Raw genomic sequence first — 13,097 nt, forward strand, 5'->3', positions numbered from 1 at the left:
AGATAGATAGATAGATAGATAGATAGATAGATAGATAGATAGATAGAGGACACAGAGTGAGTTGAAGATGAAGGGGTGATATCTAGAAAATAAAATTAAGGGGTGGGAGAAGATTATACTGGGAGAAGGAGAAAGGGAGAAGTAGAATGAGGTAAAATATCTCACACGAAACAGACAAGAAAAGGCTTTTACAGTGGATGGGAAATGGGGGGAGGTAAGAAGGAATGAGTGAACCTTATTCTCATAGGATTTGGCTTAAGGAGGGAATAACATACACAATGGGGTATGGAAATCTATCTTACTCTACAGGAAAATAAGAGGGGAAGGGGACAAGAGAATAGGGGATTGATAGAGGGGAAGGCAGATTGAGGGAGAGGATAATCAAAAGCAAACACTTCTGAGGAGGGACAGGGTCAAGAGAGAGAATAGAATAAATGGGAGGTAGGATAGGATGAAGGGAAATATACTTAGTTTTTCACAACAGGACTACTATGGAAGTGTTTTGCATGACTACATATCTATAACCTGTATCGAGATGCTTGCCTTTTCAATGAGGGGGGTGGGGAGGGAAGAAGGGAGAAAATTTGTAACCCAAAGTTTTAAAAACACATGTTAAAAATTTTAAAAATTAAAAAAAAAACCCGGGGCCAGAGATGTTGAATGATTTTCCTAAGATCACATAGGTAGCAGAGACAAGTTCTCTGGCTCAAAATGCAGCATGCTTTCACTGGACCACATAGCATTCCAAAGAGTTTACAGTCTATCTATAAAACAGAGAATAATTAAGCATTTAACTGCATAATACTCAAGGAAAGAGCACTGGTCTAAGACTCAGAAGACTTGGGTTGGTGTCCCTATTTGGGGACTTCTTAGCTGTGTGACTTTGGGCAAGTCACCCTCTCTAAGCCTGTTTCTTTATCTGTGAAATAGAGATGATACTCTTTGAATTGTTACTTTACAGGGTTCTAAACCTTAAAATGTTATATAAAATCAAATTACTTAGTGGACACACAGTCCAAGCCATTGGAAAAAAGAGAAGAAAGGGAGAGAGAAGGCTAATTGTCAGATTATCTGTAACAATAGCTGTCATTTACACAGTATTTTAAAGTTTGCCCGCTTTATATACATCACTTCACTTGATCTTCACAATAGCCCTGTAAGGTACGTGGTGTTATTATGCCCTTTTTCAGGTGAGGAAGCTGAGGCCTATATAGGTTCAGCAATTTACCCATGGTCATTCAATTAATACATTTAGGAAGAGGGTCTTTTCCTGACTCCACGTCCAGAACTCTTTCTTTGCATTATACCATACTGCCTCTTAGCAGTGGCCATATGGATAGGGCTTTATGATTTACAAAGAATTTATATCCCTTTTCTCATTTGATCTATTAGAATTTAGAAAAAAAATCAATTCACACCTTCTTGTATGTGTTCCAGAAACACAAATCCTCTCTTATAATCTAAGATAGTCATGGATAAAGAAGAAAATATAAAAGACACATAGATTATTAAATCAACACTCAAAGGCACAACAAAGCATTGAATTTACAGCATGTTAAATCATGTGAAAATGCCTAACTGGAAGGATAAAAATGTGGAGACTAGCCATGAGACTTGTGCACATCAAATGAAATGTTTCAAATATTCTTGAGGATCCCCCTCTGTTGGTGCAGACTCTAAACCTTCCATGCTTTAGTAGATTAACTTCTAAAGTTGCTGTGAATAAAAAAATTCTTCCTCAGTGGGTTAGACCCCTTGGTGAACCAGATCAATTCTATACTGTCCTCTTCTCTTGAGTCCCTGGCCTTCTTATCATATTACTGATTGAGCCCTGCCAATCCTTGGCCTTAGATCAATCCCACCATTGCCACCTTCACTCCTATATACATGCTGCTAAATGTAGGTGGGAAAAAAATGACACAAACATTCTGACTAGTTCCACTACAAATTTATGTCATACAACCTTAACTGGGTCCTCACTGCCACTAGTCAACCTTCTACACTTCCCTTATCAACTCATTATCCCTTAACTCCTTTATTAATTCCAATCTCCACAGTGACTCTTCCATACCTTTTCATCCCTTCTCAAACTTCCCATGGCTTCCCCTCTTGCCACTCTCTCAGCTGAGAACCCTGCTTCATAGTTTACTGAAAAAATTAAAGCCATTTCCCAAGACCTCTTTCTTCTCCCTTCTTCCTCATCTCATTTCACTCAAATGTCCTCTGCCACTATCTCCTCCTTCACCCTTGTCTCACACAAACTAGTGGCTTTACTTCTTACCAAGTGCCCCAACCCTTCACCTACAAAGTAGATCTCATTCCATCCAGTCTCTTCCAACAGACTACCCCCTCTGTCATCCCTACTTTATCACTTATTTTCAATCTCTCCCTGTCTACTGGCTCTTTCCCTACTGCCTACAAGCATGCCCATGTCTCCCCTATCCTCAAAAACCCTCACCTGATCCTTCCATCCCAACTAACCACTTTCCTATATCTCTTCTGTCCTTTGTGGCCAAACTGCTTGAAAAGGCTACCTACAATAGGTGCCTCACTTTCTCTTCTCTCCCTTACTACTTAACCCCTTACGAACTGGCTTCTGACCTTATCATTCCACCAAAACTCTTCTCTCCAAAGTTATCAAGAATCTGACACTCTCTTCTCTCTAGGTTTTTGAGATAGCACTTTCCTGGTTCTCCTTCTATCTATCGGACCATTCTTCCTCAGTCTCCTTTACTGCGTCTTTATCCAGATCATATTCCCTGACTGTGGGTATCCCACAGAGCTCTGTCCTGATCTGGGCCCTCTTCTCTTCTCCCTCTATACTACTTCACTTGGTCATCTCCTCAGCTCCCATGGATTTAATTATCATCAGTATGCTGATGATTCTCAAATTGACCTATCTTGCCCTAACCTCTCTGCTTACCTCCAGTCTCCCATCTCCAATTGCTTTTCAGATATCTTAAGCTGGATATCCAGTAGACATCTTAAACTCAACATGTACAGAATTAAATTCATTATCTTTTCCCCTAAGTATTCCCCTACTCCCATCTTTTCCACTGCTGTCATGGGCAATAACATCCTCCCAGTCCCATAACCTTGTAACCTAGAAATAATCTTAGACTCCTCACTATCTCTCACCCCTCCATATTCAATCTGTTGCCAAGGCCTATTGATTTCACCTTTGTAACATCTTTCAAATATGCCACTTCTCTCCTCTAATACTGCTAGCACCCTGGTACAAGCCCTCATCACCTCACACCTCTACTATTGCAACAGCCTACTGGTGGGTCTGCCTGCCTCAGATCTCCCCCTACTCCAATCCTTCCTCCATTCTGACACCTGAGTGATTTTCCTAAAGTGTAGGTCTGACCATGTCACCCCCTGCTCAATAAACTCCAGTGACTGTCTATTATCTCTAGGATCAAATACAAAATCTTCTGTTTAGTATTCAAAGCCCTTTATAACCTAACCTCCCCTTACCTTTCCAATCATCTTACACCTTACTCCTCACCATATACTCTTCAATCCAGTGTCATTAGCTTTCTTGCTGTTCCACAAACAAGACAATCCATTTCTTGGCTCTGGTCATTTTCTCTGGCTGTCCTCATGCCTGGAAGACTCTCTTTCCTCATCTCTGCCTACTGGTTTCCCTAAAGTTCCAACTAAAATCTCATCTTCTTTTTTTAATTAATTAATTAATTTTTAGTTTTCAGCATTCACTTTTATAAGATTTTAGTTCTAAATTTTCCCCCTCTCTCTCCCTTTCCCCCTCCTCAAGATGACATGCAATCTGATATAGGCAATACGTGTACAATCATATTAAACATATTTCCACATCAGTTCAGAACAAAAGGGGAAAACCCCAAAAAATCTCATCTTCTACAGGAAAACTTTCCAAAGCCCTCTTAGTTCTGATGTCTTCCTTCTTTCAATTATTTTGTACTTTTCCTGTGTATAGTTTGTACATATTTGTTTGCCTGTTATCTCCCCCATCTAACTGCGAGCTCCTTGAGGGGAGGAATTGTCTGTTGCCTCTTTTTGTATCCCTAGTGCTCAGCACAGTCCTGGCAACATTATAAGTCTTTAAATGTTTATTGACCGATTGACTGACCTTCAGGAAATCAGCCTGTCCTAACTAGACTGGTGCTTGGACAATAGCCATACCTAGTGGGTGTAGGCCTTCCCCTCCTCCCTTCCATCCCCATTGGGTGTGGGCCTTCTAGAACTTTGCTGTTAACACTTTTGAAAACATGAGTCACTTTGATGAAAGAGGAATTAAAAGAGAGTTTGAAGGGAGGATGGGGCAAGGGAGAAAGGGAAAAGAAAGAATAAGCATTTAGATAGCACCTACTGGTGCCAGGCATTAAGTGCTTTTTTTTTTTTAACAAGTATTTCAACAACCCTAAGAGGTAAGTGCTATTATTATCTCCATTTTACAGTTGAGGAAACCAAGGCAAATAGAGACTAAGTGACTTGGCCAGGACCACACAGCTAGCAAGTATCTGATGCTGGATTTGAACTCAGGTCTTCCTGATTCCAAGCCCAATGCTGCCTCAGATGGGACTTTCAAATCCATTTGAGAGACAGACAGAGAAACAGAAACAGAGACAGAGACAGAGACAGACAGAGAGACAGAGAGGCTGCTCACATTGAGTATAGGCTACTGCATAGAGAGCAGAATGCCATATTCAGATTTCTAGGAACTGTTTGAGTTCATCATCTAGTCAAACCCACGGCTCCTAACCTCTCATTTTGTACTTAGTCAGAATTAACTACAAGACACAATAGTGAGGTTAAAAAACTTGCTTAAACAGAATGGAAGAAAAATAATGAGGAATAAAACTAAGCATGGACATTCTCACCACCCATTTCTCCAACTCCCTCCTGCCACTCTCCAGTCCCAGGATGGTGTGAAGCCACTTTTCCTAGCTTCCATAGCTCATCAGCAGAATGTTAAGGTGCCATCAGGATTGGCAGTGGGACTAGGTGAACTAGAGTTCTTGGCACTGGGACCAACAATAGCAACCAAGGCCCCAGATTTTCATCACTCTCAGAATGGATCATAGAAACATCAGGCTAAGTACTCACTCCTAATTCTTCTCTCTCTCCATCTGTCTCCCCCTCTTCCTCCTTTTCAGACCCAGCTTCTGCATTTCTCCTCTGCTGCTTCAGTGGATACTCTAGAGATGCCATTTACATGCAGATGAAATGTAAAGGTATCAGGGGTTCTGGCACATGTAAACAGAACTTCCTAAGTAACCATTTAGGTTACTACCTGTAGCTTCAACACACATTTACTAGGCACCTACTGCATGTGTGGTCCTAGAAAAGTCCTTGCCCTTATGGAACTTAAAGTCATGTAAGGGGATACTGAGAGACACACAAATAAATTAATGCAAAATAATTCCTAAGTGCCTCAGAGTATACAAATGGCTAAGAACAGTCTTTACCAAATGAGGGAAAGTCCTAGAGGAGGTAGAATTTGACTTGGGCTTTAAAGGATAGATAGGAATCAACAGGTAGAGGTCAAGTAGCCCATCCCAGGCACAGAGAAGAGTGTGAACAAAGGTGCAAAAGCAGACACACATTGGGCACGCTCAATGGAGCACTGGCTAAAGCTGGACAAATAAGCTGGCGCCAGGGATGGATCCCTAAAAAGCCAGGTTTATGTCTGAACTCTTTTCAGCAGGCAGTAGAGAGCCACCAAAAGGTTGTTAGCAGAAGAATGGCATGGCCAAATCTATTCCTGTGGAATATTAGGGTGTCAGCACATGAAAGGAGAGCAGAAATGGAAAGACTTGTGAAAAGGCTTTTCCCTTTTGCACCCCTTCTCTCCTTCACAAGGGTGGAGGACCATAAGTGTGGCAGGCAGCACATGCTGTCAGTCTTGGCTGATGTGCTGGTTACCTCTGATGAGCTGCCTTTTCCTCCTCTCTTTTTTTATTCTTTGACACAAGGGATGGCTGTCTAGGGGAGGAAATGAAGGTGATATATAAAGTCTGTTTAAAGGTGGCTATCGTAATAGTTCAAGTGGTGACATGGGCCCATTAAAAAGCTAGCAGAACTAAGGAGAAGGTGAAGTAAAAAAAGATACCAAAGATATTAGGGAGGTAGAATCAACTAGTTTGGGTAGCTAAGTGAATATGAGAGATAAAAGGAAAGGAAGAGTCAAACATTGCAGCTCTAGGAATGTGAACATGGTGAATCAGGTATATAATAAGCCCCACAGAAATAATGGAGCCAGAAGGAAAATTCAGTGACAGCAAACAAGAGAAACTTCCTGATCTTAGGAAACCCCCTTGTTCCTGCGCATCCCACAGCTCTTGGGGTCCCCTCGGGAAAGGTGAACCATTCGACAATGTGACCTTTCCCTTTTCTTTTGCAGACAACTTCCCCTGCCACTTTGTCTCAGCCTTTGCAGCTGGCTTCTGTGCCACAGTTGTGGCTTCCCCTGTGGATGTTGTGAAGACCCGATACATGAATTCTCCTCCTGGCCGCTACAGTAGCACCCTGAACTGTATGCTGAAGACCCTGAGGCAGGAAGGCCCTACAGCCTTCTACAAGGGGTGAGCTCCCCTTGCTCAGTGCTATGGGGATCCTGGCTTCAAGCTTATATGTTTGGATGGACAGGACGCTTCAGGAAGGATAGAGCAATGGAGAGAACACTGGGCTTGAAAGTCAGGAAACTAGAGCTCCAGTTCTGACTTGACCTAGTTCTGTCATCTTGCACTAGATCTTTCCTCTTTCTGGGCCCCAGTTTCCTTCTCTGTAAAATGACGGGGTTGGCCTTAATGATTGCTGAGGAACATGCCAGCTTTGATACTATTTGGCTCCAAGTGGAGTGGAGTCTCTGTCTTGACTTTGACCTCCCACTATGAATTAATAATAACCTGTTCATCAGGTGGGGCTCAGCCCTAAGGAGATCATAGGTTCTATCACTCTGCAGACCAGTTGACTTTGCCTAGTTCCATAGCCACAGACTGCATCCCTAACCACAGCATTCATCATGCACTTACACATTATTGGTCAGGAGGGGCACCAGTCAATAGAGGGTGGAAGGGTCTTGATGCTACAATGAACTCCCATCACAAGTACTGAACTGAGCAAGAGTCATCACCACCTTTGTCACTGATTCACTGTGAGAAATTGGGTAAGCCCTTTGGTCTCTCTGGATATCAGCTCAGTAAAGCCCCAAAGAGTAGCCATTAGCCAATGTCAGCTTGTATGGAGCTTTCTTGTGTCAATTAGTCAATCAACAAACATTTATTAAGTGCTTACTTTGTGCCAGGCACTGGAAGCATGGCACAGGGTATTTAAAGAAAGGACAAAAACATCCTCTATTTTCAGAAAGCTCACGTTCTAATGGGAGAGACAACATGCAAATAATTAGGTGCACAGAATATATCTACAGAGGAGATGAAAGTAATTGGAAAGGAGAAATCATTAGCACCTGAGAGGATGGGAAAGGCCTCATGCAGAAGGCTAAATATGAGCTGAGTCTTGAAGGAAGCCAAGGAAGCTAGGAGGCAGAAGTGAGGAGGCAGTGTATTCCAGACCCGAGGCACAGCCATTGCAAAGGTACAGAGTTTGGAGATGGAGTTTTGTGTTCAAGAACTGCAAGTAGGCTAGTGTAGCTGGATCATAGAGTTCATAGAAGGAAGTAAAGTATATGGAACCTGGGAAGGTAGGAAGTAACCTATGAAGAGCTTTAAGTGTCAAACAGAAAACTCTATGTTTGATGCTAGAGGCAGCAGGGAGTGATTGAAGATCATTGAGCAGGGGAGTGACATGGTCAAACCCATATGTTAGAAAATTCTCCTTGGCAGCTGAGTGGAGAATGGATTGGAAAGGGAAGAGACTTGAGGAAGGTGGATGAATTAGAACATTATTGCAGTAGTTTAGGTAAGAGCTGATGAAGGCCTGAACTAGAATTGTGGCTTGTATGAAAAAAATGGCATTTATAGTTGAGATGATGTAAAGGTAGAAAGGGTCAAGATTTGACAACTGGTCAGATAAGTAGAGTAAGAGGGCCTGAAGAAAGGATGACACAAGATTGTAAGCCTGGGTGACTGGGAGGATAGTAATGCCCTAATAGAGTGGTTTAAAGGGGCGAAGATTTTGAGGGAAACACAATGAGTTCTGTTTTAGACATGTTAAGTTTGAGATGCTTACAAGATGTATAGTTTGAGATGTCCAAGAAGTAAGTGGAGATGCATAACTATAGCTCAGCAGAGACTAGGGCTATCTATATAGATCTGCGAATCATCTGCATAGAGATAATAACTGAATTAATGAGCTAATGAGATCATGAGGTGAGATAGCATAAAGGGAAAAGAGAAGAGCATTACAGAATCCATGCTTGGTGGGCATGACATGGATAAAGATCCAGCAAAGGAGACTGAGAAGATAGGGTCAGATGGAAGGGAGAACCAAGAAAGAACAAAGGAGAGAGTAGCCAGAAAAAAGTGATTGACAGCATCAAATCCTGCAGAGACACCAAGGAGAATCCAGAGTGAGGAAAGGTTATTAGATTTGGCAATTAAGAGATCATTGGTATCTTGATGTTGTGGAGAGAGCAGTTTCATTTGAATGAGGTTGGAAGCCAGTATGCAAATAGGAGATGAAGTGGAAGCTCCTAGTATAGATGACTTTCTCAGGTTGGTTAGCTAAGAGAGAAGATATAGGACAATAACTAGCAGCTCAAAGCAAGGATTTTTTAAGGGTGGGGAGAAATGGAGTACCTCCATGACCCATGCTGCTTATCATTTTCATCAATAATTTGGATGAAGTAATAGATGGAATGCTTATCACATTCATAGGTGACACAACACTACCAGGGATGGCTAATACAATGGATGAAAGAGTGAAGATACAAATATATTTCAATAATCTAGAACACTGGGCTAAATATAAAAAAAAATTGAAATACATACATAAGATCTAACCTTGGGGTCACATATCCATTCAGTTGCTGAATATTTTCATTTCCACCTCCACATCATTTCTCCTAGCTGACCCCTTCTGTCTACTCTCACAGGCATTACCTTAGGCAAGGGGTGGGGAACCTGCAGCCTCAAGGCCACAAATTTGTTTCTGTGAAGTTTGGATTCAGTCAAAGGGCTGCACTTGAGGACCTAGAGGGCCACATGTGGCCTCAAGGCTTCAGGTTCCCCACCCCTGCCTTAGGCCATCATCTTCTCTTCCCTACATAGCCTCCTAATTCCCTGCCTCAAGTCTCTCCTCTCTCAATTCATCTTCAACACAGCTGTCAAAATGATTTTCTTAAAGTGCAAGTTTAACTATGTTACTCTCCTACTCAAAAAACTCCAGGGCCTCCCTATATCCTGTAGGATAAAATAGCCCTTCATAACCTGGTCTCAACATACCTTTCGTCTTATCATACACATTACTCACCTTCCTTCACTATAAGGTCTAGCCAAATAGCCTTCTTGCTGTTCCTCACAACCCTCCAACTCCCATCTCTGTACCTTTGTACTGGCTACCCCACCAGGCCTGGAATGCATTCCCTCCTCACCTCCATCATTTAAAAATCTCTGTTTTCCTGTAAGGCTGTCAGTTCAAGGCTTCTCCTGATTTCCCTCCCTATTGATAATGTCTTCCCTACCATCTTCCACTTTTTATCTATTTGATATTTACCTATATATGTATATTTTGTCTTCCTTTTCTACACTGAGTTCCTTGAGGGCAGGGACTATTTTTGTTTTGGTCTTATATCTTCTACCCCTAACATGGTGCCTAAACTTGCTTAATAAAAAGCAGGTGCTTAATAAAAACTATATTGTTGGTTGATGTGGAAAAGTTATTAAATCTTAGTATAGGGTAAAGCACAGATCCCTGGGCCACTCCAGTAGCTTTCAAATCATTAGTAACTAATCTTTAGATCCAGCCACTCAACCAGTTCTGAATTCATCTTACAACCCAATTGTTACTTCTTCATCTTGTCCATGAGGATGGCATAAGAGACTTGGTTAAATGCTTTAGTTCCATCAGGGGAAACTATATCAACAGTCATTCTCCTGCCCTCTCATTTGAGAAACCATGTCAAAAAAGCAAATAAAGTTAGACTGGCATGCCCTCCTTCGATGAAGTTTCCTTTCCCTTTCTTGAAATTTCGTTGTATTACTTTCACACACTGTGGGCTGGGACTGTTTTGTTTTCAATCTTTGTACCCGTTCCCAGTGCCTGGCATTATGACCTAGACATGGCAGCACTTAATGATTTTTTGTTGAATTGAATTGAAGCCATGTTGGCTCTCTGTAATCGCTGATTTATTTTCTGTTTACTAACTATTCCTTTAATCATAAGTTGTAGAATTTTGCCAAGAATCAAAGTTAAGATTAATGAATGGGCTATTGTCTGTAGACTCTATTCTCTTCCTTTCTTAGAAAGTCAGAACATTTGCCTTTCTCCAGCCCTGGGATGCCTTCGCTATTCTCCATGATGGCTCAGCAGTCATGGCTTCCAATCTTTCAGCACCCTAAGATAGTTTGTCTAGGCCTGATGACGTAAACTCACCAAGGGCAACTAGATGCTCTTTTATGATCCCCTTGCTTATCTTGGTCATCAGCTCTCCATTATTCATCTTATTCTGTCTTTTTCAGTCCAAAAATCATCCTCCTTGACAGAGGAAAGAGAAGCCAAATAACAGCTGAGCGACTCTACCTTCTTTTCCTTTTCAGCACATCCTCTACTCCAAACAATGTTTGCTTTATCTCCCTCTTGCCCCAGTGGAGCTCTTTAAAATGCTTTTGCCTATGTTCAGCTTTCCTTGCTGGCCTCGGCTCATTCTGGTTTTACACTCATGGTCTTGTAGGACCATGCCATGCTTTTCTACTCACCCATTTCTCTCTCCCCCCCACCTCTTGAATTCCAACTTCAGTATACATCTTTTAAGAATTCTAAGTTCCCTGGATATCTACATCTGTTTCTTTAGACAACTATTCATAGGAATTGTTTCTCTGCATCTTCAGAATTTAATTTTTGAGAGCTTCCCATCCCTCGTGGGTTAACTTCCACTATAGAATTTTAGGCAATGGGATCCTATCTCTTCTCAGAGCCCTTTAAGATCTCCTCTTCAGAAACTGAGGATGTTTCCCAGATAATGCCCAGCTTTTCTCTCCTCTACTATGAAGTCTAGTCTGGAATGATCATCTCCTCCAAGGTTCTCATCACTTCTACTTCAGCACCCAGTTCTTGTTTGTTGATGAGAATCAGATATACAATGGCAGTCCCCCAGAGTTGGTTCCTCCACCTTTTGAAGGCATAAACTTTAATTCAGGCAAGTGAGATTCAGAGAAGGTAAGTGATCTGCTAATGGTTAAACAGCTAATAAATGAGAGAACTAATACTAGCACAGAACTTTTGACTCCAAGACCAGTTCTCTTTATAGGATGCTTTACTTTCTCGTATACAAAGATAGAAGTGACACAAACCCCAATTAAAATATAGTAGGAGGAAGAGCAAGTACACAAATAATTATAATACATGGGAGAGTAAAAAAAGTACAAAAAAGTAAAAATAAGTACAAAGGAGAGGTCCAGGAAAATTGTGATGAGAAAATTGAGAAGAGGAGAAATCAGTGCCATGTCCTGACCAGCCAAAAGCATAATACAAGACTTTGTTAGGAATTTTAGAGATATCTGAAGATCCAGTTGTTGTCTTCTGATATTTAAAGGACTTAGATGGAAAAGAAGGAACATGTGACTTCAAAGGCATGAAGGAGAACCAGCAGGTGGAAGTGACCAGAAGGCAGATTTCGATTTAATATAAAAGAACTTTCTAAGTATTTGCATTATCTTACTTAGAATAAACAAGTTCTAGGAGTGAGGTTTCAGTCAACAGATGCATTCACAGATAGGATAGATCGTGCTCATCAAGAAGACTGCAAAGGGGATTTCTACATTGGGAATTCTACATTTCTACATTGGGTCAGGTTAGATGCTTTCTAAGGGTACTTCCCACTCTGAGAGTCTATAATTAAATACACAAGACTAGAAGAATCCTAGACACTTTTACCAACTTATAATAGTTGTTCAGAAGAGCACAAGAACGATCAGTTGTTCAATCAACAGACATGTTTAAAGTGTCTGCTTTATGCAATGTCTTGTGCTATTATCCAGTCCCATCTGACTCAAGTATCTGCTTGGTCTTTTCACTCTAGATTCACTCCTTCCTTTCTTCGTTTGGGATCTTGGAATGTGGCGATGTTTGTGACATATGAACAGATGAAACGGGCCCTGATGAAACTCCAGATGTACTGGGAATCTTCATTGTAACCAAAAAGAGAAGATTATTAGAATATGAAAATCATAAGACTGAGTATATAAATATATATATATGTATATATATATATATAGAGAGAGAGAGAGAGAGAGAAAGAGAAACATTTATGTTTGCTTGCTGCCAGACCTTAAGAAATACCCTTTCACAGATTGAAACTTGAAAAAATGGAAGAAGATAGATAAGAAGGAAGTTTCCAGTCTTGGACACTCTGTCTTAGGAACAGCCTTGTCATACATTGACAAGATAGAATCATAAATTATATTAATTTTTTGAAACATATCAAGGTTGATGCCTAATATTTAGGCAAGAGAAGATAAATTCAAACAGACCTACTTGGGAAAATCAAAAGGTATGGTGGATGTATCCTGGACATTGGTTTAGAAAATTAATTGAGAGCAGTTCAAGAGACTTTAAGCAAAGAAAGAGATGAATAGGTATTTAAGTTTCTACTCACTGGGGAATCCAAGGAATAGGTGGCAATTTATCAAAATCACAGAAGCTCAGTGCTGGAAGAAATGTCAGATCACATCTAATCCAACCTGTATCTGAATAGCAATCCCCTCAAATAAAGGCCTGGACAAGCCATACATTGTTTGTCTCTCATCATGGTTCATCATCCACAAGCTTTATTGAATACCCAGGGCCTATTGTGCACTAGGCTCTAGAGATGGAATCTAAACAGAATTCTAGAAAACTGGGGTTTTCCTAGCCCAAAGAAGCAATGCTGTGTATTAGCCCTTAGGAAAAGGCTACGGATTTAGGACTAAAGTCCTTCCCAATGCTGTGAGAGTAAA

At 41.1% G+C, this 13,097-nt stretch overlaps 1 protein-coding gene across 3 annotated transcripts in view; it reads left to right on the forward strand.

The window, feature by feature from the left end:
• The window catches only part of LOC114032817 (mitochondrial uncoupling protein 3-like), a 37,053-nt gene extending 24,172 nt beyond the window's left edge, over positions 1-12,881 (forward strand). For 2 of the 3 annotated variants that reach the window (XM_027848290.1, XM_027848289.1), the window contains 2 exons: positions 6,386-6,566; positions 12,182-12,881. In XM_027848290.1, coding sequence (XP_027704091.1) covers positions 6,386-6,566; positions 12,182-12,296 — 296 coding nt within the window. In that variant the 3' untranslated portion in view covers positions 12,297-12,881. Of the gene's footprint in view, positions 1-6,385; positions 6,571-12,181 lie in introns of those variants that run through there. The other variant, XM_027848291.1, reaches the window with a different exon arrangement.
• The last annotated feature ends 216 nt before the right edge of the window (positions 12,882-13,097 follow it).

This window comes from Vombatus ursinus, unplaced genomic scaffold, assembly GCF_900497805.2.
Source record: "Vombatus ursinus unplaced genomic scaffold, bare-nosed wombat genome assembly UNPS02005659.1, whole genome shotgun sequence".
NCBI classification, from domain to species: Eukaryota; Metazoa; Chordata; class Mammalia; order Diprotodontia; family Vombatidae; genus Vombatus; species Vombatus ursinus.